Consider the following 25,478-nt stretch of genomic DNA (forward strand, 5'->3'; position numbering starts at 1 on the left):
CCCAGACCACTCCCTGTGCACCTCCTTCCAACAGCTCTCCTCCTCTCCGGAGCCTGTCATACAGAGGTCCTTCGGCAACCCACAGCATCCAGCATCCGAGTCCCCAGTGGAGGCCCCCTGGGGTCCTCCGCCGGGAAGAGGGGGCGGTGGCGCTGGCGAGTCCAGATGGGTCCATTAAGGACACAGTACTGGACTTAATTCCAAGCGGCTGACTCTGTATTGATTTGGGTCACCGGTGTTAAGGCGTCACTTTCAGTTGTATTTAATTTAAACAAACAATAAAAGCCAGGGCCTGTCTGCGATGTCGCCTGGGGGCTGTTTAATTCCTTGCACAAGCAGAGGGCAGAGTAGGAGAGAGCCAGAGGATTTAGGTGTGTGTGTGTGTGTGTGTGTGCGTGTGTGAGAGAGAGATTGACAGAGAGAGACAGAGAGAGACAGAGAGAGAATGGAGAAAAAGCCCTTGGAAAGCCTCATCAGATCCCTGTCCCTAGAATATAGACCTTCTCTACCTTGGTCACCACAGCCAGTTGAGTTTACCTCTCTGAGCCTCAGTTTCCATATCTGTACATTGGACATAGACCCCGCTGCCACAGAGAACCGTGATGAGGGTGAAGTGAGATAAGGGGGCTGGGACATGCGGTCTCATGCATGTTTTTATTTATTTTAATTTCACATCTCTCGCTTCCCATTCCAATCTTGGTGTCCGGGATGTGTGTGCGTATGTGTGGGGGTGTCTTGACTGGGAAGGGGGTTTAAGAGCTCTAGCTCCAGGGCCAGACTTCCTGAGATCAAACCTGGTTCTATCCTAACTGTGGGACACTGGGCCAGTTCCTCGCCCTCTTGGCGACTTGGTCTTCTCACCTGTCAAATAGGAACAGTGAGAGTATCTAGCTAGCATGTTTTCATGAAGATCCAGTGCTGAAAGGATGCTTGACACAAGAGAAAGTATTGATAACACCTAGGATTTCCAATGAGGCATCCCAATGGGACTGTGGGTGAGGTGCTGGGCTGCTAGTCACAAGGTTAGTGGTTTGAGCCCCCTGGCCCCACCCAGGGAGAAAGAGGAGGCTGTGCGCTCCCATAGAGGTGGGAAATGCTAAGGAGCAGTTCCATTCTGTCCTGTTGGGAGGACGTGGGTTGGAATCGACTGATGACGGTTGGGCTTTTCTTGTTTTCAAACCCCACAGGTTGTCCTTCCCCAACTGGCAGAGCCCAACCCCTGGGAGGGTGGTCTGGGGAGGTAACCATATGCCCTGCACCTTCCCACTCCTGGAAATCCACCAACTAGGGGTCACAAATGGCAGGTCCCTTTGACCTCTGAGGGTGCTCCCTGGGGTCCAGAGAGGAGACATTTGCTTTGTGCTGTAGCGCCCTCTGTTGGGAGAGTCTAGCTCAGCACCACGGGCTGGGCGGACAGCCACATGGAGAGGGTGGCAGGGGTGCCTAGGGCTACTGCTCAGCCTGTGCCCAGCAAGGCCCCCTGGAGGAGAAGGAGGAGCCTGTCCTGCCGTGACTCATGCATTTGAGTGCCAGGACTGGGCAGTGGAGGCCTTGCTGCTGGCAGCGGTCCATTGAGACAGGAGCGGAGGGTCGGGTCGTTAAGCAAATTAAGACAGTGGCTGGTCCAGTCACTTCTCCTCTGGCTAAACCACCTGTGCCCTCTGGGACTTCAGAAATGCTGTTCTCAGGGGCAATGGCAACGGCTTCCAAGGCGTGTTCTGTAAACAGAAATGGGGTCTTGGGAGAGGGGTGGGGAGGGAGCAGGCATCCTATCCTGGAGGAATGGTATTGCTATTGTCAATTACCATACAGCAATAAACATGCAGGTGGCAGCCCTGCCACCTCTGGGGAAACCCAGCCTTGCACCTGGGTGGTGGGTCCGGAGAGGGCACTGGTGCTCAGAGAGTGTTCACTGCTGAAAAACACTTGCGAGGTCCCATCAAGCCTGGCCGCAAGAGAAAGGATGAACCAGGTAAGGTGTTCCACCCTCACCCAGCCCCCATCCATCCATGCACCCATCCAACCATCCATCCATCCATCCATCCATCCATCCATCCATCCATCCATCCATCCATCTACCCACCTACCCATCCATCATGCATTTATTGAAGGCTTACTATAGGGTGACTATGAGTTGGCATATTGATTCCATGGCAGTTTTATTTTGTGTGCCATACACTATTTAGGAAGACTAGTCATGACAGTATAGACAGGATCATGTTAATAGTGTTTGTACAATGCAGATGGGTTAAGTTTGAGGACTAGGTGCCAGGTGCTGGTTGGAAAACCAAAAAGTTGGAATTCATGGTGATGTTGAACAGATGGTGTAGATGATTCAGAAGGGCCCAGGGAGAAGTGAATGGAGTTCTTCAAGCCTCAGGTCCAATCCGCAGCCCTACCCACAAAACAGCACAGCCCCTCCTCCCCCTCCCCCCCTCCCGCTAGTCCTCAGGCCTTCTTCCTGCCTCTCCCCAGGATGCCATTGACAGCTAGCATGTTCCACCTGCTTCTTGCTGTTCCCAGGATGCTCTCTCCGAGTGGGCATGGGTCAGGACACTAGGAAAGAAACACCCCTGGAGGGAGGACCCGGAGCTCCCCAATTGTCCCCCAGATGGATGGCCTTGCTGACTCTGGGTTCACCTGAAGGATGGTGGCCTGTCCTCCTTGCCAGGTCTGTGGAGAAGGAATGACTACACAGAGAGGCGGACACAAAGTCCCTCTCAGCTCAAGCTGTTCCTTAGCCAGGGAGAAGCTGGCCATGGAGAGCTTGGAAGCTGGGTGAATGTTACTGTTTTTTGGTTTTCTGGCCAGGAGGAGGGTAGAGAAAGCGTAGGAGTAAGGAGGGGTTGTGTAAAGTGACCTCAAACTGACCCTTAGCCACTTGGAGAAGATGGAGGATGAGGATGAGGGTGAGGAGAGAGCCAAGGACACTCCATGGAGAGGCGGTGATGGGCCTCCGACTCCACTGCTCCAGCCACGGCAGCCCCATCAGCCTGGCAACCAATTAGTCTGATTCAAAAAAATATCTAAAAGAACCTACGTAGGGACAAACTGTAATCAAACACCTATTTATAAGGGTTTATTACGATCATTATTATTATTTTACTGAGAGGATCATTCTAAAGCCTGTCAGGTGAATGTATGCTTTCAGCTCTGCATAAATGCAAATCGCTTCCCCCCTCCCCTTCCCCTGGGCAGGGCTGGCAGGCAGAAGCTGCAGACAGTTTGGCTGGGGAGGTGGCATTGTGGTGACACTGGAAGGCAGGTCCAGGAAGCAGCTCTCTGCCCAGGGCTCAAGATAGTCAGCAGCCACCCAGCCACCTGGTCCCAGGCCCCCTGGAAGGAGAACTGCTGGAGAAGAAAGTAGTCAAGGCACCCATTACCCAGCTGGGTAAATTGAGTCTTGTGTTGCTGCAGCCACACCTGGACAGCTCCAGAGGGGCGGGGTGATTCTCCCAGGCCTGGAGCAGGAGCCAGAGCCTGGGTCTGGGAGCCAGCTCAGCCCAGGCTTGCATGGTGTGTCAGGACTTCAGCCTGCCGGTTAGTTGTCTGGGGCCCCTGCCAGGGTGAAACACACTCCTCATTTCTAGACTCACCTCACTCCTGCTCCCCTTAGACTAGAGTAACCCTCTGCTGCCCTAGAGCAAATAACAAAGGCACAGGGGGGGGAGGGGGGTAGACTAGAGTAACCCTCTGCTGCCCTAGAGCAAATAACAAAGGCACACGTGTGTGTGTGTGTGTGTGTGTGTGTGTGTGTGTGTGACATAAACCGGGAGAATAGAAGTTGTAACCCCTCACCTCAGTCTGAGGAGACACGGACTAGAAAGGCCAAACTTGTACAAGTGGAAATCACAGGATCCCTGGAACCGGGTTTAAGACTGGCTTTTCTGGGAAGAGAGGGACGAACACATTCCATTTCTGAGCGTTCCTGGAGTGGGGCAGCCACAATTTGGAAGTTTCAGAACATTGATAAGCCTCCCTCCCCAATAAGGGCTATAATAAGTGGCTGGGGCAGCCCTACAGAGCCACGCCCCACACCTGTTCTGCGTCTGGCAGGTGACTGCCTTCTCAGTGGGGATCGTGGGGCTGCCCCCCCCTTCAGGCGCGATGGGGGGTGTCCTCAGGATGGCTTGGGTGGAGGGGGAGCAGCGTGACCGCTGGAGCTGGGCTTCTGGCGGGGGCTGCCCCTTTAGCGAGGTGAGGGGAGGGTTACCAAGCAAGGGGCAGCGATCCAGTTGTGAGCTAGGAGCACCTGGGGAGATGAGGGGGCGAGGGCGAGGGCGAGGGAAGGGAAGAGGGACTGGAGGGGCTAGCTCTCCTTCTACCCGCAATAAATCGGCTTAACGGAGGACAGCCGAACAGCCCAGAAAGGATTAAAGAAAAGTCTGTATAATACAGCGGAGAGCCAGGCGAAGGGAGGGAGGGCGGGGAGTACTGGGGGCGGGGAGAGGGGGGAGGTACGGAGGGAGGGCGCGGGGAGGGGGCGCTCGCGCCGCCGCCGGGAGAGGCGAGCGCGAGGCTGCTGGAGCGCGATTCGGTTCCAAACTCCGGTGCGGCCGCCAATCCGACTCCGGTCTGCGGTGGGCGCCGCGCGTAGTCCGGGTGCCGAGAGCCGGGCGCGCCCTCTGGACGCCCGGAGCGCGAGGGTCGCGACGCCCCGCGGAGCCCGAGCCGAGTCGAGCCCGGCGCCCCGGCGCCCCGGCCGCGGCGGCATGGGGGCGCCCCCGCGGCGCCCGGCGCTGCCCGCGACTGTCTCGGCCGGCGGCCGGAGGCAAGGACGCGCCTGAGCCCATGGCGAGGGGACCCGCCGCCGCTGCCTCTGCCACCGCCGCCACCCTGCCGCTGCCACCAGCTCCCGGGCACCATGCGAGCCGCCCCGAGCCTCCGCGGCTGCGTCTGCCTGCTGCTCGCCCCGATCCTAGACCTGGCGCGCGGTGAGTGCCGGCCGGAGCCCGGAGCGGACTGGCGCGGACCAGGGCCGCTAGGGGAGCGCGGGTCGGGGTCGCTCCTGAGCTGTGCGGGGCGTGGAGGGGCTTCGGGCCGGAGCGGTGCTTCTGCGTGGGTCTCTCTGGGGCCCGCTGGCTTAGCCAGGGAGGGAAGGAGACGTCTCTTGGAGAGCGCGCGCGCGCGTCTCTGTGTGTGTGTGTGCCTGTGTGTGCGCGGGTGAGCGCTTGTGCCTGTGTGTATGTGTGTGTGTGTGTGTAGGAGCGTGTGCCTTTGTTGCGTCTCTGTGTGAGGGTGTCCGGGCTAGAGCTGTGTGTGAGAGGGTGCGGGAGTGTATTTGGAGCTGGATGTGGTGTGTGTGTGTGTGTGTGTGTGTGTGTGTGTAGGTGTGGGAGTGAGCAAGTGTCTGGAGGTGTTGGGGTCTGTGTCACTAACACGGCTGCTGCTTTTGAGGAGGGGCGTGGGAGCCAGTGTTCGGGGGTGTCACCGTGTGAAGCGTGTGAGCTCGTGCAGTTGCATGTGTTAAGGGATGGTGAGGTGTGGCGTTTCACGCATGTCCCCAAATGTGCAGGTCTCTTGAGGGGGGTGTGACAGCAGATGACTGTCTCCGTGGGGATGGGGGAGCGCGTGTGCATAGGAGGTGAAAATGTGACACTTGGGCCCCCAGGAGTGTTGCGGTCCGTCCTGAGTTCCTGTGGAGGTGCAGGTGCGTGGGGGGTTGTGTTGCTCCGTGTGCTTTGAGTGTGTGCTGGCGCTATTGCGTATGGTTCTTATGTGGAGGGAGATACGGGCCGTCGGGGACTGGGGACAGGCCAGCAGCTGTATGAGTTCCGTCCTTACTGGGTCCTGAGCTAGGCTGGGCTGGCCACAAGGAGGTGGGAGCTGAGCTGGGCGTCCCCAGAGCGAGCCAGTGAACCCCTGGTTTCGCAGTTCATCTTCCCTAGGTCGGTGTCCCAGTCCGGCGCCGCCGCCTGGTGGGTGTTCTACAGTGTCTGCCAGAATGGGGGACCCTGACATCTTTCAGACAGAGATCTGAGAGCAGAGTGGGTGTGAGTGAGTGGTGAGGGAGTGAGGGGGGAGCGAGGCAGGTCAAGGCTGAGTCTCGGGCGCCGCGCCGAGAGGAAATGGTACACTAGCCTAGTGCCAGGCATGGGTGCCCAGAGCCAGCCCAGCTGGAGACAGAACCTGGCTCCGCAGCAGAGGGAGAGGGGGGCACGCCAGGGCCAAAAAGTAGCCATTGTGACCATAGGCCTTGAGCCCATGTCCCCAGCCATCCCCATGAAGCCAGTGGATTCTGCTCTGTCCTCCCACACAGGCCTTGTCCCATCTGGAGCTGCCTTTGTAGGCTCTGAAAGTGCCTTCCCTGAATGATGGACCCTGTTAATAACACTACAGCCCCCGCCCCACCCCACTCCCCGCGTCACCGAAGATTGTGTCTGCAGTGGGAGAAGCTGCAGAATTTGAGCCTGAGAGGGGCGTCTGTTGGGGGGAGGGGCTGGGGTAGCCCCGAAGGAAGGAAGGAAGGAAGGAAGGAGAGCCTTGCCTGGCAAGAGAGACTTTTGAAAGTGGATGCAAATCTACCCCAACTTTGGGGCGAGGGCTCCCCCACCTGGATGCCTCTGGATGGAAAGAGCATATGGGGGGGGGGGGTTCCCGGACCTAGGGGTGCTGAGGCTCAGAGCCCTCTCCAGGACGCGGCAGGGAGCAGGGGGGGGCGGTGAGGGACTGGGCCTGGAGACAAGCGCAGAACTGAGAAACACGGCCCGCAGGAGAAGGGCTTGGGTGGGAAGCCCGGGCGCCGTGCGCACCCCAGGCTGCGGCGAGCGGCCTCTGGAACCGCGGGCTGCAGAGCGCTGACCCGGCGTCCCGGCGCCGCCGCTCGCTCCGCAGGCTGCAGGAGGCGGCGGCGCAGGCGCCGAGGCGAGCGCATGTGCCCTCGCGGAGCTGGCGGGGCCTCGGGCTTCGCGGCTCCGGCGCGAGAAGCGAGCCGCCAGCCATCGCGGGCGCGAAAGTTTCCTCGCCCAGGGCGCGGGCGGGGTGCCCGGGCCCTCTCTGGCCTGCAGAGACGCAAGCGCTGTGGGAGTGGGGGGTTCCCCCTTCGCTATTCCAAGTCGGTGCGCAAGATGGGAAGTGGGGGTGCAAGGAAAATCCGCACCAGATGCAGCAGGCCGACTGCGCCCGAGGAGGGCGCCCTTCCTGGGAGTGACCGCGAGCGGTGCACCTGGCAGCTAGCTTGGTAGGGCCACCTGCTAAGGGCTGGCTTCAGAGCACGCTGAGCGAGGACCCCGTTCAGGAAGGAATTCCGACTGGTGCTGACCCCGTGAGGGGAGCAGGGGACAGCAGCTACTGCTGGGGAGGGGCTTGGCCAGGGCGCCCTCACCTTCGCGCGGCGGACAAAGGGGGCTGCACTGTGGGCGCAGGAAAAGGCCAGCTGCATCCTGGACTGGCTGGACCGGAAATGCTGGCCTCTGCCCACCCCCCATGCCAGCCTTGGGGAGATAAGCGTTCCTAGCTCGGGATTCCGTGGTCGCCCTGTGCGCCTTTGTAGCTCCTCGGGCCCCTTAACCCTGCCAAGGCACTTCTGGACCCTGAGCTTGTCTTTGTGCGTGGGGATTTGGTAGGACTTGGTTAGTGGGCAGGCCAGGATAAAAGCCCAGTGCCTCAGCCTGGCCTCCTGGGTAGGGAGACACAGCCTGAGTCAGCAGGTGCGCAGGGCCAGGGTCATGGGGCGCAGCTGGGCTATGACGGCCGGCCGTAGCACGGAGACTACAGGAGTCTGAGCACAGGCCACGGCGCCTGAGGAGGGCTTCTTGTTTTTATCCCTAGCCCACCCCCACCCACGGATTGGCCCTGACATGCTGTGTGGGCGGGGCTCAGCTCGGTGTCCTGTTCCTCTTGCCCCAGGCAAGGGAATTGGAGCTAGAGCCCTGTGTGCTCCGCCCCTACCCCATTCCCCACCCCTCCCAACAGTGGGCCTGCCCCCACCCCTAGCCTGGACTCCTCTCCGTTCCCATTTGAGACTATGGCGCAAGCAGGAGTTACATATACATACGAATATATAAACTGACATGTGTGTGTGCATATATGATGCTTATGTATAATACATGCATACGCATCTGTACCTGTGTACAGATGCATACGTGCATATATACACATTCGTATGTGTGTGCGCTTATGTGACTGTTTTTTAACAGAGACTGCTAGATCCAGGAAGATCTCCTAGAGCTTGTACTCCCGTGGGTCTGACCAGGAGACCCCGATGTGTGGGAAGTAGTTAACCAGCACCTGCAAAAATCCCAACACCTGTGAGCAACACTATAGGCTCAGAAGGAGACTGGTTCTGGGCAGTGAGGGGTGAGGAGACCCCACACTACTTGTGCCTTCCTCAAAGGTCTCCTTAAACAACCTCAGGATGACTCTTGTCCTGACAGCACAGCTGCGTCAGCGTTTTCATGGCCATATGCCATGGACCAGAAGCAGGCTGTACTGCTCCCTACATTGCCCCATCCCTCCAGCTCCCCAGTCCCAAGATGGGGTGAAAGTTCTTTCCCATGGACGAAAAAACTAAGACTGGGAATTTTCAGATGTGTCAGTGACAGGACAGGACCCTCCAAGACCGGCCCTGCCCACGGAGCACTGTAGGCAGAATGGAGGTGGGCATCAGTGGTGCCTGAGGTTGGACCTTGTACCCTGACATTCCAGGCCACCAGGCACATACACACTTGCCCCATACTGCATTCTGGTAATTTGGGCAAGACCACGTTGGGTGCCCCACTTTACAGACCAGGGTGGGGGTGGGGAGGGGAGTTTCAGGGACTTGTTCAGGTTTCTGAGTCATAGCAGGTCCTGATCTTAAAGGCTGGACAAAGGGGAGGCTGGCTAGCTCTGTTAACTGGGTTTCCTAGGGTTCAGGTACATGTTTAATCTGCACACTCACAGCCTGGTTCACCCTCCTGCCCAAGTCTCTGCCCCGGGCCTCAACTCACTGCCATCAAGTTGATTCAGACTCACTGGCCTGTCCACTTCAGAGTTAGAAAGCCTCATCTTGCTCCCTCTGAGTGGCTTGTGGTTTCAAACTGCTTACTTAGTGGATAGCGGCCCAATGGGCAACCTGCTTCACCACCCACCAGGACCTGAAATGCACTTTTTCATGCACCCGACAAATGCTTATTATAAACCAAGTATGCTCCACACATGGTGCAAAGTTATGGGAACACGGCCATGAAAAATGCAAAGGGAATCTTTGCCCTTAGAAAGCATCCAGTCTGGTGGGACCTGGATTTTTGGCTCAGAGGGAAAGAGGGGCTTAGAGCGACCACCCAAATCGAGTTCTCATTTTGTGCCAAGCACATACACACGCTCTCACCATGTGTGTTACCATTCCTGTCTGGCTGAGCCTTCACCACCACCTGGAGGGGTGGGGTCAGACTAGAGGAGGAAACTGATACTCGAAGAGATTCAGACTTGGTCAAGGCCTCCTAGTGATTATGTGGTGAGCAGGGATTAAACATAGGATGAAGTGGCCCTGACACACACACACACACACACACACACACACACACACATCTCCCAGGCTGTGCTCTGCCCCTTTGTTTGGCTGGCTCCTGGTGGCAATGCAGTTCCTTGTTTTCCCAGCCCCAGCCTGTGGGGAATTGACCCATATCCATCTCTGTCTGGATACATCCCCTACCTCCCCTACCCATCCCCGGTTGAGACCGAATCGTGTGGTGTGTTTTGTGCAAAGTGGCGATGAGAGGGGTGTCCTTCAAAGTGACCGTCGTCATCAAAAGAATGAAAGGACTCATCTGAAAAGAGAAATGACCACAGCACCCAGAGAACTCCCCACCTCCCAACCCTGATGGGCCGAGAGGTGGGGCATGCTCCCGAAAAGATGAATGTCGATCCAGGTGGAAATTCCTCGATGCCTGCTAGATGCCAGGTGAATTGATATCCCCTCCAGGAAGTTCTTGGGGGAAGAGTGATTGCATGGGGTATTAAGGGAATGCTTCAGAGAAGAGAGAGAACTGGAGCCAGACCTAGAGGCAAAGGAAGGACGTTAGTAAGTCCCGGAGGCAGGATGTGCATGGCAAGATCGGCTCAACTCAGATGGGAGCTGTCCACAGACGGACAAGGACCTGGAGCAGGAACGGTGGTGTGACTGAGCGCCACTATTTATTGCAGACCGATTAGATGCTCTTTAGGCATTAAGTGCTCTCGACAACCTGTGAGGTGGTGTTATTAGCCATGTTTTATAGAGCTTTTTCTTTGTAGGATTTATAGGACCTTTCTTTCTTCCTTTCTTTTCATAATGAATGAAGCTCGGCATCTCCAGTAAGTGGAAGAGCAGGGAATTGCACACCTACAGAACTGATGACTCAGTGATACCTGCCACTCGGAGGAAAGGAGGATTTTTTTTTTTTTTTTAGCTACAAGGAGGATTGTTACAGCCTCTCCCACTTTTGAGAGCTTCACATTTTACGTAAGAAATGCCACATGGTCTCATTTCCTAAGAAGATGACATTCCTGGGGAGGAAGTGGGCTGATGAGATCTTGGAATCTACCTTTAGGTGGCTCGTAGGGGGGAAAGCCGATGTTCAACAAGACCCACCCTTTGCAGCAAATCCTTGCAGTGACTTGTAATGTCTGCAGGGAGCGGCAGCCCAACCCGGAGACAGACTAGGAAATGGTTTCTCCCAGGCTCAGATTGTAGGCCTCCTGGCCTGATGTTAACAGCGACCCCTACTGGTCAGAGTACAACTGTCCCTTCGGGTTTCAGGGATGGTAACTTTATAGGAGTAGGAAGCCTCTTCTTTCTCCTGCGGAGTAACCAGTGGTTTGGAACTGCTGACCTTGCCTTAGGCAGTCCAATGCGTATCCACTAGGCTACCGGGGGTATGAGTCAGAATTGACTCCATGGCCACGAGTCAGGTTTGAGTTGGCTTGCTGTTTGGCTCGTCCATCAGGTTTGCCGTTGGGGCTTAAATCCATCCTCCAATTGCATGCCATCTTGGTGAGTAGGGCTGTTGTAACCAGTGACATGCCGTCCCAGAAAGTGAGGCTGAGCAGAGTGTCTTAGAGACTGGGGGAGAAGCCATGGGGCCCTGAAGAGGCGCCTTAGGTGATTTTAGGACCTGTCTCCCTGGTAGGTGTGGGGCAGATGGAGTGAAGCCCTCTGTGCACTGCTCTTAGCCTCGCTCTGGGCTATGGGTCCTCCACAGCTTTTCTGGCGGATTCCTCTGGACTCCCAATACTTCAGCTTGGGCTTGTATGTTTATCCAGGTTGACTAGAGAAACAAATTCATTGACACTCATCGATGTGTAAGAGAGCAATTTATATGAACGAATAATTGTATATTAAGAAAACATCCCAGCCCAGATCAAGTCCATAAGTGCGATATTAGCTCATATGTCCAACACCAGTCTGTAAATTCCTCTTCAGACTCACACAACACATGCAGGCACACAGAATGCGGGAAGATCACTGGCCAGTGGGTGGAAGGTCTGGTGGAAGCATCTCAGTGCTGGCATGGGTCTCCATGTGGCTCCTCCAGCTCCAGGCCTCTGGCTCCATCAGTGTAGCTCCATGTGGCTTGTCAACCGGAATGTCTTGCGGGGAGAGAGTGGACCTGGCCTCCAGTGAGCTCCGTATCTCCTTCACACCTCCAAATGAGGTCGTCAAGCTGCAACCTAATTGACAGGCTAGACTCCACCCCTTTGCAAGTCTACAGGAGATTGGGTAGCTGCCACAGCTTGCGTTCCTCCAGCCCTGTCCACATCCCCAGCGTTACTCTTTCGTTTTCGTTTGTCTTAGGGATCCATTTCTCTTGCTTGCAACCAAAGCGCACCCGAGCTGCGATGATCCAGGAGCTTTGAAGCTCACCTTTACCCAGAAGAGCCTTCATGGCCAGTGGCTGGAGGTGACCATCCCACTGTCTACCCCTAGCCTTTCCCTGGAAGCCAGATGCCTCAGTGCATCCTCCTCCCTGGATCGAATACCATTCTCCAAATGAGGGGGCTTGTGTCCCCCAGGAAAAACTGTGACTCTCCTAGTGCCCACCCCACTAGATGGAATGTTCTCGTGAAGGCAGGGGTCTTGCCTGGTTCTACTTATGCTAAACTCCTTTCCTTTCCCCCCACCCCGAGAGCATATAGGAAGCGAAGTGTTCTAGGGGAGGCCCGGGGGGGGGGGTGTCGGGCGGCCAATGGCAAGACCAGCAGTTTGAAACCACCAGCCACTCTGCGGAGGAAAGAGGAGGCTTTCTACTCAGAAACCCACAGAGGCACCGTGCATCAGAATGGACTCGATGGAGGTCGGTGAGTTTGTGTCGGACGTTCAATAAAGAATGGTTGGTTGTGTGAGTACAGCACCTTTCACTATTAAGTCGAGGAGAACTGCATTGTGTATTGGGTTGCTTATCGTAAGGCCGGCCGTTCGAACTCATGAGCCACTCTGTGGGAGAAAGACAAGGCATCCTCCTCCTGTAAAGAGCTGCGTGTTACCCTGCCCTACACGGTCACTGTGCGATGGAGTCTACTGGATGGCAGTGGGTTTTCTATTTAAATCCTGGCATAGCGGAGGGTGGATGTGCAACTTTCTGGCTCTGTGGAAATTGTTATGAAAAGGCTACACAGTGGCGTGTGGAAGTAGGGGGCTGACTTTCAGGGGGAATTGCTGCCATGGAGAAGTAGCTGCCGCTGGGTTTCCATTCTGTGCTTTCTGTAGACTCAACTCATCGAGGAGGCTGAGAACTCTCACCCTGCACACCCACCTCTCTCCCTGCGAGCAGCACTTGAGAGCTGACAAAACTCTCCCACACCTGTCACTCCCTCTAGTTCCCCCAGCAGACGGGAAGGCCACACCTCTTGTGGCCATTTAAAAGGTGAAGGAAATTGAGGCCCAGGGAGATGAAATGATCGTGGTAGGCAGTGACTGGGTTGGACCCAAGGTTTTCTGGCGGCAAGCCTAGCCTCCTTTCTCCACTCCTCCTGCCTTTGTGTGGCTCCTTCAGCCTCGGTGTCTGTACTGTGACAGCTAGGGAGCCAGGATGACATCAGACCACCTCTAGCCCCCATGGGCTCATGGGCCCGTGAATGTGCACCAGGAAGCTTGTCCTCAGAGCTGGTTGCTGTTGGGAGCCCCTGGCAATGAGACTCCCTCCATCCTCCACCACTGCCCATCATCTCACAGCATAGAAGCTAGAGCAGCGGTTCTCTACCTGTGGGTCGCAACCCCTGTGGGGGTTGAACGACCCTTTCCCAGGGATCACCCAATTCATAACAGTAGCAAAATAACAGTGATGAACTAGCAATGAAAATAATGGTATGGTTTGGGGTCACCACCACATGAGGAACTGTATGAAAGGGTCACAGCATTAGGAAGGTTAAGAACCACTGGTCTAGAGCTTGCTGTCTCCCTTGGCCCAGTAGGCTTGGCCTGCTCTGAGGTGCTGGCCTCAACTTCCTGCTCCTCTGCTTCTCCAACACTTCTGCCATTTCTTGGTTCAGAGAGCAGACATCTGTCCTCAGCAGACTCAGTCCCTGCCTCCCTGTCAGCCTCCCTCCAAGTCTCTCCAAGGCCCCACCTCCTCCTCCTCTGTGACACCCCACTCTGACTCTGATGTCCCCTACGAGTAGTACTGGCACCAGGCTCAGCGGGACACTGTTCAGATCACTCTCTCTCAGGCCATGGATGGTGGGGGCGGGTCTCCCTGTTGAACAGAGATCCCCGGAGGGTGGGTACCCCTGCATCCTCAAGACATTCAGGATGCTTGTGGAAGGAATGGCTGTTAAAGGAAGGCATGGCTCGCCTCAGCCTGGGGTTTCACTGGAATCTAGGCCTGGGCAAGCCTGCTTCCTAGGCGGGCACCATCTCTTCTGGGATCTGGGTGCTCCTGGAGAGGGGGCTGCCCTCGGATGCTGATGGGCAAGGACTTGGATGTGCCAGGAGGAGATCGCACGCATTGAGTGGCTACTTGGTTCCGAGCCCTGTGGCAGACATGGCACATTATTGTATTAAATTCTTCTAGAACCCTCTATTTGGGACATACTTTCCCAGTTCTGCAGATGAGGCAAGGACGTGTAGAGGGACCGTGAGACTCTGCTAGTGACCGTGAGACACTGCTAGTGAGGGGCAGAGCTGGATCCACACCCAGGCTCAACTTTGCACATCTCTTTCCAACCCCGAGTTCATCTTGCTGGCAGCTTGAAAAATGACCACGCTGGGAACTTGCCGTGGGAATTAAAATCAGGCCTCTTCCCTCCTCCTCTGTCTCCACCAGCTGAGATCATCCAGCTGCACCAGCTCCAGAGGGGCTTGCCTCTCCTCCCTCCAGTTTTCACTCGGCCTGGGGTCACTTCCCAGCCCAGCCCTGTACGAGGAGGAGAATGCTCTTGGCCAAGATTTTACTTCTGTGTCTGAGTGTGTGCCTCCTTTGGAAGGGATGATGTCAGGTGAGCTAGGACAGGAAAAAGCACCTGGCACCCGACTGGCCCTCGTGATGGGCCCCTCCAATCCTGTTCCCCAGGGCCAGGTCAGCTCTGGCCACGGAGACCCTCAGGAATGCTTGGTGGACTCAGCCCTTTTTTCTCCCTGGCCCGGAAGCTTATTGGTACCATATCAGTGTAGGCAGTCACTCCCCATAAAGGGCCCATCTGCCCAGGCCTGGACCACAGACGCGCCAGGTGCCACAGCACCCCACGCCAACTCCCTCGAGACCAGTGAAAACCCCAGAAACCACACCCACTGCCAACCCATCCACGCCGACTCCACGCCATGACCTTAAAGGGCAAGGTCCAACTGCCCCTGGGAGATCCTGAGACTCTACTCCTTGACGGGAGTAGAAAATCCGGCCTTTCTCCTGTGGATCTGCTGCTGGTTTCGAACTGCCGACCTTGTGGAGCACAACCCACCACAAAAGGCCAATCCCGGAGTCCAGGGATCAGAGCCATAGAGGGTCAAAGGAGTGGTCCCAGAAGATTCAGATGGGTAGGAGTGATCTTGACGGGCAGAAGAGAGCCATGGGATGTTGTAGGGGCAGCATGGGCAGGGACCCAGAGGGTGTGGGCATGCGAGGTGGAAGTTAGCTGGGTAGTAGGGCTTCCTGGAGAGTAAAGTCCTCATTGAGAAGTTGGGCATGAGGGCAGAGGAGTTGGCAGAGGTCTGTGTGCTGGGGCGGGGGTGTGGACGTGAGCCCATGGGCTAGGGGGAGCCAGCCAATGGAGAGAGGAGATGTCACTCCCAGAGCAGCGCTCCAGGAAGATTAATTTGGCTTTTCTGGGCCACTCGAAGCTGGACACTTTTTGGAACCTCCGTTGAGTTATAAATGGCTGTTTGGGGCCTCCCAGAGAGGCAATGGCCTTAAGGAAGAAGTGCTGTCCTTTAGAGGCTGTCCACCTCTCCCAGAATACCCAGGTCCTGCCAGGATGGCGCAGCTGGAGCCAAGCTTGTGCTAGCCGGAGCATGTGCCTGGATGGCGAGGGGCTGCCTCCTTGTGAGGCTCTGGGCTCAGCCTGTCTCACCTACCCTCTGAGTGCGAACTCAGGCCTCAGCTTCATCACTCACAGCCTTGATTTCTACCTCTGGCTGGTTGGACAGCCCACCATGGGGGTGGGAGGGTGGGCGGTCATGCAGGGTGGGGGCTGGAGGGCTGGACCACTCGTGTCATGCTTGGAGTCAAGCACGAGGGTTCCCAAAGGTGGTTGCTGCAGTTACAAAGGTGTTTGGAGGGTGCAGAAATCTCCATGACCTCACGTGAAACCCTAACAGAGGCTTCAGATTTGGGATTACAGAGCCTCAGATGGGCCAGGGGACTGAGCGCTCCTGTGCACCCTACCCCCTCCCATCCCACTTATTGATGCTTGAAAATGTTTGATGGGGACCCGGTGCGGGGTTTAGAGCAGATCATGAGTTTTATGATCAGCAACTCATAGGCATTTTTTCCTGCTCATTCAGGGTCGCAATTCCTTCACTTGCCCTCAGTCACTCCTCTCTCATCCTCCCTGTGGCTCCTCCTTCTATCCCACCTCCTCTCCCGACCCTCCAAGATGTGATTTGGTCTTGGGTAAATGTGGCCTCTTTGATCTGAGACGGTTGGCTCATCTGGCCTCCCTCCCGTTGTAAAGCTGGACACCCTGAGGCCTGAGAGGCGCAGGGTCCACCCGTCCACTTTCCACCAGACACAGGTTTTTCTTCGCAGAGTCCTGGGACCCATCCCCAGGGATGGGACCCTCTAACCCAGACCTGGGGGAACATCAGGGCATTGGGTGGGGGTCCTGTGAGGCTTGTAAATCACAAGCTGAGCTGTGGGAGGGGGGGTGTCGTTCCTCTGTCCCTTTGCCCTTTTGTGTCTCTCTGCAGAGGCCCTGCTCAACGGGGCTGTTTGTCACCAGTCATAGGCGCCTCCATTATCTCTCCAGTGCCATCTCTTCCTCCTCTCTCCTGCACACTTCCCAGAGGAAGGCATCCATCCGGGCTGGGGGAGGGGCCTCCCCGGGGCTGGGGGCTGCTGTGGAGTGGGTGGCACCAGCTCCTTGAGCAGGCGCTCACTGCCCTAGGGCTGCTTTTTGTCAAGTGGGCATTCAGGGTGTACAATAGCAAGCCAGGTGCCTGGTTCCACAGGAGCAGGTGATGAGTTGCTAATTGTCATGGGCACCTAGTGTCCCAGGCAGGGGCGGAGAGGGTGGGGGAGGGTGGAAAAGACAGCAGCTTCACAAAGGCCTCTTTGTGTGCTTCTGCAGCAGAGTGTGGGCCTGAGCTCAGTGTGGAGGGAATGAGGCACAGGCTCCGAGGCCAACCCAGACACCTGGCGGAGAGGGGAAAGGCGAGCCAAAGTGGAGAGCGAGGGTGTCCTCCAGGGGTGCTTGGAGACTCGCCAGAGAGCTAACAATGGGGACCAGATGTGCCTTGGAAGAAAGGCCTGGTGATCAGCTTCCAAAAGGTTAAACCAAACCAAACTCCATTCTGTGCAGTGGATTCTGATTCATAGCAACCCCGAAGGGGAGGGGAGAATGGAGAGTGTAGGTCTCCGAGACTGCTAACTCTTTTCAGGAGTAGAAAGCCTCCTCTTTCTCCAGAGGAGCAACTGGTGGTTTCGAACTGATGACCTTGCTGTTAGCAGCCCAACACATAAGCAGTAGGTCACCAGGGCTCCAAAACGTTACGGCCTTGAGAGCTCTCTGGAGTGAAGTCTCCGTGGACACATGTGGGGTCACCATGAGTGGGGTCACCCACCGTGCGTGGGAACCAAGCTGAGCTGGTTGGTTAGTCATCATGAGGGGGAGAGCCTGTAGGTGATTTCTAGGCCACTGTATTAGTCTGGGTGGACCGGAAAAACAAATTGATGGACACTCATATGTGTATAGGAAAGAGCTTTATATATGAGAACAATTGAATATTGAGAAAACATCCCAGCCCAGTCCAGATCAAGTCCATAAGTCCGATATTAGCCCACATGTCTGATACCAATTCATAATGTCCTCTTCAGACTCACGAAACACATGCAATGGTGCCAAATGCAGAGGATCACAGGCCAGTGGGTAGGAAGTCTTGTGGATCCAGTGGCTTTGTAAGCATCTCAACACTGGCAGGGGTCTCCACATGGCTCCTTCAGCTCCAGGACACTAGCATAGTTCCATGCCTTGTCAGCTGCAATGTCTCTCAGGGAGTGAGTGGAGAGAGAGTGTACCCTGCCTCCACGGAGAAATACAGGAGTTACCAGAATTCTCAGGAGAAGGCCAGGCTCACACAGAGGCCTCTTGGCTATGATCCGATTGACAGTCTAGACTCCACTCATTCACTTTGCATCCTCAAATCGACAGCAGATTATGTAACTATCACAGCCATGCTGAATTGCAGAGAGAGCGAGTTCCTGTTTGAGGGTTCAGCATCCTTCGTTTATTCATTCACTCATTCACCTGCTCATGCCAGGGCAGCTCTGGGCAGCTCTGTGCTATGTTCTAGAAGCTCAGAGGAGCAGGAATAGGGAAGGCTTTGCCCCGATGATGAGCCTATCTATAGTCTAGGACTGCCGCCCTTCAGCCCAGTAGCCAGCAGCCAGCAGCCATGTGCAACCTTTGACATTTACATTAGGACAAAAGCTGTCTCAGCCCTCATTGAATTGGCATCAGCAGGGTGCCCGATCCAAACCCTCAGCAGAGTACATGCCCGTGGCTTAGTTACCATCCATGGCTCAGCAGCTCCCAGATTGGACCACGCAGATAGAGGACCTTTCCACCAGCACCTAGAGTCCTCTTGGGCCCTGCCACATCCCCAAAGTGTAGCACTCATGACGTCTTCAGGGAAAGCCTGTCCATTCATATTAAAGCTCTCAGAATCAACACACACACACACACACACACACACACACACACACACACACACACGTCTTGTCTGAATTTTCCTTTTCTACTGGGTTCTTCTGGTTTGGCCAGAAGCCCCCAGCGTCAGTGATGCCAGTGCATCCTTAATGTCTCCCCTAAACAAGCTGGAACCAGAGATTACGGTGTGGCTGTGGTTCCTGTTTGACTCGCAGCGCCCCCATGCGGCGTCGAGGAGAACTGGGCTCCCTGGACCTCAGCAGACCTGCCTTCTTGGTTGGTGCCTCTGGGCCTCCTGCCCGGCCCACCAACCTTTCCGTCAGCAAGTCAGGGTGCCATCCAGGGACTCCCAGGCTCCCGCAAGCACTTGCTAATCTCTCTTGAACAAAGAGCTAATGGTGGGAGGCAGTGGAGCTGCCGAGGGCCAGAGGGAGTAAGTCTCTGAATCACAGTGTTCTGTTTCCCTTGTCATTATTTTCAGTCACCCTCTGTTTAAGGCAAGTGATACTGGTTTGCCATTTGGAGTAGTGATTTAAATCCTCTCTCTTTTTCTTAAATGGCTTTATTTAAGTAAAAAATGAGTCAAGCTAAAGAAAAATGTTACGTGCGTAAGTGGAGCAGGTGGCGGGGGGATATAGCCAATCTGTGAGGTGGCTGATGCGAACGCCCACACTTGGCAGTCCCGGGCAGGATGGTACAGCAGCGGGATGTTGGATTGGGACAGCAAGGTGGGCAGTGCTGCCATTTGTCAGCTCGGACTTCTGGACAGGTGCCTTCTCTACGTCTTCAGTCAGGGTTCCAGCACCGAGTGGGGCATTTGGGGAGGGCTTCTTAAAGGGAGTATGTACGGAGCCACCAGGCATCTGCCAGGCTGTCACACTGCAGTGGCTTGTGAGCTGCTATGACGGTGGGATGCTCGACCACTGGTGTTTCAGGTACCAGCAGGGTCACTGCATGGCGGGCAGGTTTCAGTGGAGTCTCCAGACTAAGATCGACTAGGGAAAAAAAGGCTCCTACGGGGCACCAGCCACTGAGGTTCCCACGGATCATAACCGTGCCCTTGGCAAACAGTCACGGGATGGAGCAGGGCCGGCAACACCATGGCACGGCCAAGAGAGGCAGTCCACTACCAGCCAGCTAACAATGACATGCACACTGGGGTTAGAGAAGGCAATAAACCCTGGTGGCACGTGGCTAAGTGCCTGGCTGCTCACTGAAAAGTCAGTGGTTTGAACTCACCAGCTGCTTCTTAAGAGACAGATGAGGCAGATTCCAAAGCCAACCAAACTCACTTCTCTAGCGTCCATTCAGTCACAGCAACCCAGTGGGACAGAGTCAACCTGCCGCTGGGTTTCCAAGAGAACAGAACTCAACCAAATTCATTGCCATTGGGCCGATGCTGACTCACAGTGACGCCATCGGGCAGGATCGAACTGTCTCTGTGGCCTCTGAGACTGTCAATCTTCATGGGACTAGAAAACCTCATCTCTTTCCCTCCGAGCCGACTGGCGGAGTTGAACTCCTGACTTTGTAGTTAGCCATCCAACACTTAACGCACGAGGCTAGCAGAGCTCCTTAAAGATTGCAGCCTTGGAAACCCTATGAGGCAGTTTTGCTCTGTCCTGGGGGAGGGGGGGAGGGTTATTAGAATCAACTTGGCTGAAGTGGATTTTTCATCTGGGAAGAAAAGCAGGGATCGGGGAGCTGGACAGAGAGTGGAGCCGTTCCTACTGGGAGAGCAGAGTGGGAAGGGGCAGTGGGAAGGAGAAAGAGCCAGTGACGGGACCAGAAAAAAATGATGTGCAGAGAGGACTTCCTGTCCTGGCCTTGGGTGGAGGGATACGGGCAACTTTTGAGGGCCCGGTGGGGAGGGGCATGAGAAGAGAAATATTCCGACCTCAGTTTCCGAGATCCTCACAACAGGCCCATCCGGTTGAACCTCCTGCTCAAGGGAGCAGAGATGGAAGTGGTCAAGGAGTTGGCCGTGCTTGCATCCACATCAGTGCTCATGGAAGCGGCAGCCAAGCAGTCACACGACACCTTGCCTTGGGTACATCTGCGACACAAGGCTTCCCTGAGGTGTTGAGAAGCAAAGATGCGACTTTGAGGATGAGGATGCACCTGCCCCGAGCCGTGGTGTTTTCAGTCGCCTCACGTGCGTGTGACAGTTGGACGCTGAATAAGGAAGGCTGGAGAAATGCGTTTGAATGACAGGGCTGCAAGGAAGAGGGGAAGAACCCTGGCTGCCGAGGGAACACAGGTCTGTCTTGGAAGAAACACAGGCAGAGGGCTCCTTGGGGGCAAGGATGCTGAAACTTTGTCACCACCCTTTGGACATGTTGTCAGGAGAGACCAGTCCCTGGAGAAGGACCTCATGTTTGGAAAGTGGAGGGGCCACGAGAAAACGAGGAAGGCCCTCCACGAGATGGACTGAGACAACAGGCTCAAACACAGCAGCGATGGTGAGGATGGCGCAGGAAAGGACAGGGCAGGGCTCCTCTCTGTTGGGCTTACGGTCGCTATGAGTTGGAACCTGCTCAATCATACCTGGCAGCGACCACAGCATCCTCCTCCTGCCTTTTGGTCACCTGCGGGTGCTGCCATGGGCTCAACCCAACTGGAAACCCACATCATGCAGCCCGGTGGAGAAGGGGGCATGGGATCCGGTTGTGACCAGCAGAGAAGCAGCGCAGTCCGCCAGGCTTCAGCTTCTCTCGGAAATGGGATGGTGTCTTGTGTCTGACGAGCTGCTGAGACGACGAAGGGAGACGACGTGTGAACAGGGCCTGGCCGGTGTGATGGGTCAATCATTGGCAGCTCTTTATCAGCAGGAGGAGAAGGGTGGCCACCTCCTTCTGAAGCCAGCAGTGAGAACTGGCTGCGGCACTGCCGTTCCAGCTCCCATCTCCAGGGCGATGGCCTGGGACTGGGAGCTTTTCCTTCCACGGTGTGCGGGGTCACCCTGAGCTGGGGCCTACGGCAGTGGCAGTGAACAACACTAAGCTGTATAATAGTCATAATAATCATACTACCGTAATAATTATATCGAGAGAACAAATCTCGGTGCCATCGAGTCAGTGCTGCCTCACAGGGAGCCTGCTGTGGGCTTGTCTTCCTCCCGAGGAGCTGGCGGTTCTGAATGGGTGGCCGTGTCCAACTAGTCACCCCCACACCCCTATAGCTCCTACTGCAATAGTAATACTATAATAACATCATAAGATGCCCATACCTGTGCTCGAGGCTAGCTTTTCACGGGCTCAGAAGTAGCATGATAAGCAGGGGGCTTTAAGAGGGGAACTGACTTTCCAGGGGGCTTGTGAATTTGGAAGTCCCCAGGGGGAGAGTGCAGTTGTACACCGGGAGCTCCCTGCGCTCCCCATTGGCTGGTATTGACCCGTGGGGTGTGCTGCACCTGGCCTTGTGCCTCCCCTGCTCCCTGGTCCATCTCCCTGACTGATGGCCTCACCCCCAGACACACCGATTCGTCATTCCCCAGGCTATTTTCCACCCTATTTCCCACGGAGATGTTCTTCCTCCTTAAATCCATTAGGTCATCCTTCCTGCCGTCCCCACAGGCTCGGGCCACCACGTTAGCTGGGCCACATCGGTCATGAATGGGCTCACAGCCCCCTCCTGCTGCGCGGAAGGCAGGTTCTCCCCAGCCTCAGCCTCTCCACCTGGTAGCGGGCCTAGCAGAGAGGACTCCGCTGTGTGGGTCGGATCCGGATCCGCGGTGGGCTTTGTCGCTCACCTGAAACCCGTGGATGCCCTGGCACCTGCCAGAGCACTGGCCTTCTTGGAGCAGACCGGGCTGGTGGGATATTCCCAGGGGAAACTCCCACCCACTGTCTCCGCCCCCTCCCGGGTTGGGACCTACGCACAGCGACGCCCCCTCCTTTCTTTTGCCCCGCCCCTTTGCCATCCACCTGACCATTCACTCCACCAGACGGATGGGGACTGATTTTGCCCGTTGAAGTTCACGGGGAGCTCATGCATTCGGTGCTCTGCTGAAACGGCCATGACAGGCTTGCTCTCCAAAGTGCTCCGGGCCTGGCAGTGTGCCCCTGCCCCTCGCTGGCCGGCCATCTGTCGCCTATGCCTTCTCCCTCCAGCCCAGCCTGTCACCCTAAGGCGGGTCAGCCTGCGCCCTGAGAGCCGGCTCAGTGGCAAGGTCCCTCCCCTTTAGATTCTTGACACTAACCTCTCCGTTAGCGGTGAGTTAGGAGTGGGGGAGTGACTGTCTGCTGGGGGCCAACACTCCTTGGGGGGAAATAGCACCAACAGCCGTTACTCGGCCGTCAGGTCCCATGTTGGCGAGAGGGTGCTCCGCGCCCCCAGGGTTCTCTGTGAGCCACCCGCGCCGCCCCTCCCCCACTGGACGGCTCAGATGGATGAGGAGGGGCACTGTGAGCTTGAGGACATGCGCAGAAAGCGGTCGTGCCCGCATGGCCTCGGTGGGGCTCCTTGAGCTCTGGGCAGATGCTGGGCCTAGGGCAGCCTTGGTCACCCAGGAGTCTTATCTCCCCATCGGGGGCGAGGGGTGCCTCCAGGTCGGGTCAGTGAGCTCTGGACCGCTCCTTGTTGGGAGCCTGGGCGTGCTACTCCAAACCCACTGCCCGAGTTGATGCCAACTCACAGCCAGCCTACCCCGCAATGCAGAACTGCCCCTGTGAGTTTTTGAGACCCGTAACTCTTTATGAGTAGAAAGCCCCCAGCCCCCTCGGTCTCCCCTGAAGCCGCTTATAGTTTCGAACTGTCGACCTCTTGGTTCCAAGCCCAATGCGTAGCCCCTGTGCCACCAGGGCTTCTGGTTGGGGCCACGGTGCCCACCAAACCCTGGTCATGCCCACCACCGCCTTTGCCATCCCTGTTATTACTATTCACACCATCGCTTTATTGAAATCATGTATTCTTGTTTTTCGGTGGTTTCCCACAAAGCAACAAATGCAATGGTCTGCTTCTCTTAATTCATACGAAATCAAACACGTGACTCTGAATTTGTTTAAGGAGCTTCTCCCCATCCTGCCTAGACTCCGTCTGAATGCCACGTTGGCGAATATGGGTTGGTGTAGTGGGCAGGCCGCAGGCTTGGGAGCCGTGGGATGGCCGCTCCTCCATGGGCATGCGCTGTAGCCCTCTGACTCCTTTGGACCTTAGGTTCCTAACCCCGGGTGAGTCTGTGCCATCTGCATTCTGACTCAGAGCAAACCGAGAAGCCCTCTGCCATCCAGTGAGCTCCTCCTCACGGGGAGCCAGCAGGACAGAGTGAAACTGCCCCTTCCTGTTTCCAAGGCTTTGATTTTGTACATGAGCAGGCAGCCTCGCTGTTTTCTCTCAGAGCAGCTGGCGGGTTTGAACCCGCGCCTTTGCTTATCCCACAGAGCCACCAGGCCCCCTTCGCAAACCTATAGGCTAGACTAACCGTCCCCGTAGGGTTATTCAGATTATCACAGGGACACACTGCCAGGTCTTCCCCCTCCGGAGCTGCCGGTGGGATGGAGTCACTACGTGGAACAGAACAAAACGCTGCTCCGTCGCTTATCCTCACAACTACTGTGAAGTTGGAACTCCACCGTCGCAGTCACCGTGTGAGTCCATCTCGACGAGGGCCTGCCTCTTTTTCGCTGCCCCTCTACTTTACCAAGCCCGATGTCCTTCTCCAGGGACTGGCCTCTCCTGACAACAGTCCAAAGTACGTGAGACGAAGTCTTGCCAATCTTACTGTAAGGGGCACCCTGGCTGTACGTCTTCCACGTCAGATCGGTTTGTCTTTGGGCTGTCCATTGCTATCTGTTAGGAAATATGACTTGGAAGGAGGCGCTCGTTGATGCCTCCAATATTATGGTTAATGTGTGTTTGAGTCCTCCTGCAAACTCCCACCTCTGGGATGGAGCATCCTGCCTCCAAAGACATGGAGGCCTTTGCTTGCTGGGTGCACCAAGCACCAAACGCCAGCTTGCTTCCATTCCCCTCAGCAGCCATCTCCCGAGTACCCGCTCCATCTTGGGCCTTTGTAAAGGCTGGGAAAACAGGGCTCAACAAGCCACCGTCACTTTCCCCGCGGAGCCTGCAGTCTCACGGGAGACACTGGCACACAGACACTTAACGTGGAAAGTCTAAAATGGAAACAGCTGCCTAGTCTTTGGGGGAATTTAGAAGAGGGAGCAGGGCGTCGGGTGGGCAAAGGGGTTTCTGGGTAAGTTTGCTAGGCCTGGCACTAAGCTTCACAACAGCCTGGACTCTGCTGGCCCCACCGTGGAAAGCAAGAGGCCCTCCATTCTTGCTGAAAAGACTCCTGGCACCATTTGCTCCACACAGACTGCAGAAAGCACTGGAAGGGCAGGAAACAGAGCTTTGTTTCCACGTAGGTGACCAGGCATGGTTTCTCCCATGCGTGAGAAAGCTGGACAGAGACTGAAGAAGACTGAAGAAGACTGGAGGCCTTTGAATCGTGGTGCTGAGGAAGATGATTGAGTCGGCTTTATGGACTGCCAGACAAGCACATCTGTCTCGGGAAAAGGACAGCCAGAATGCTCCTTCCAAGCGAGGAGGACGAGACTTCAGTCCCTGGGGAAAGGCATCCTGCTTGGTCAAGTGGAGGCGAAAAACAGAAAGACCCTCAGGGGGATGGGCTGGCACCGAGTCTGCAGCAGCAATGGCCCCGGTACAGTAACTGTGGTGAGGGCGGCGCTGCTGTACACGGGGCTGCTTTGAGTCTGCACTCACACAAGGGGACTGGGCACTCACAAGGGGTAAACTTTTGAGCCAGGCTGTGGAGCTGGGACAGCCACCCTGGCTATCAAGGGTAACCTTTCTTGGACTTGAAGTCTGTGTTAGTCTGGGTTGACTAGAGAACCAAATTCATAGACACTCATGTGGACAAGAAAGAACTTTGTATAAAAGAGCCATTGTATAATGAGAAAACATCCCAGCCCAGTCCAGATCAAGTCCCTAAGTCTAATATCAGCCCATCTGTCTGATACCACTCCATAAATTCCTCCGCAGACTCATCAATACATGCAATGGAAGATCACAGGCCAGTGGGTGGAAAGTCTTGTGGATCTAATGGTGGTGGAAGCATCTCAGGGCTGGCATGGGTCTCTACATGGCTCCTTCAACTCTAGGGCTCTGCCTCCATCAGCGTAGCTCCATGTAACTTGTCAGCAGGAAGATAAAACAGAGAGAGTGTGTGTCCCATCCCCAGGGAGGAAGACAGGAGT

The 25,478-nt window shown here is 56.0% G+C and overlaps 1 protein-coding gene across 1 annotated transcript in view; it reads left to right on the forward strand.

Annotated features, from left to right (window-relative positions):
* Window positions 1-4,864: 4,864 nt before the first annotated feature.
* Window positions 4,865-25,478, forward strand: part of IGSF21 (immunoglobin superfamily member 21) — a 292,572-nt gene continuing 271,958 nt past the window's right edge. Inside the window, exon 1 of the mRNA XM_075538388.1 lies at window positions 4,865-4,934. Within this exon, the coding sequence (XP_075394503.1) occupies window positions 4,865-4,934 (70 nt within the window). The remainder of the gene's footprint in view (window positions 4,935-25,478) is intronic.

Source organism: Tenrec ecaudatus, chromosome 1, assembly GCF_050624435.1.
Source record: "Tenrec ecaudatus isolate mTenEca1 chromosome 1, mTenEca1.hap1, whole genome shotgun sequence".
Classification (NCBI taxonomy): domain Eukaryota; kingdom Metazoa; phylum Chordata; class Mammalia; order Afrosoricida; family Tenrecidae; genus Tenrec; species Tenrec ecaudatus.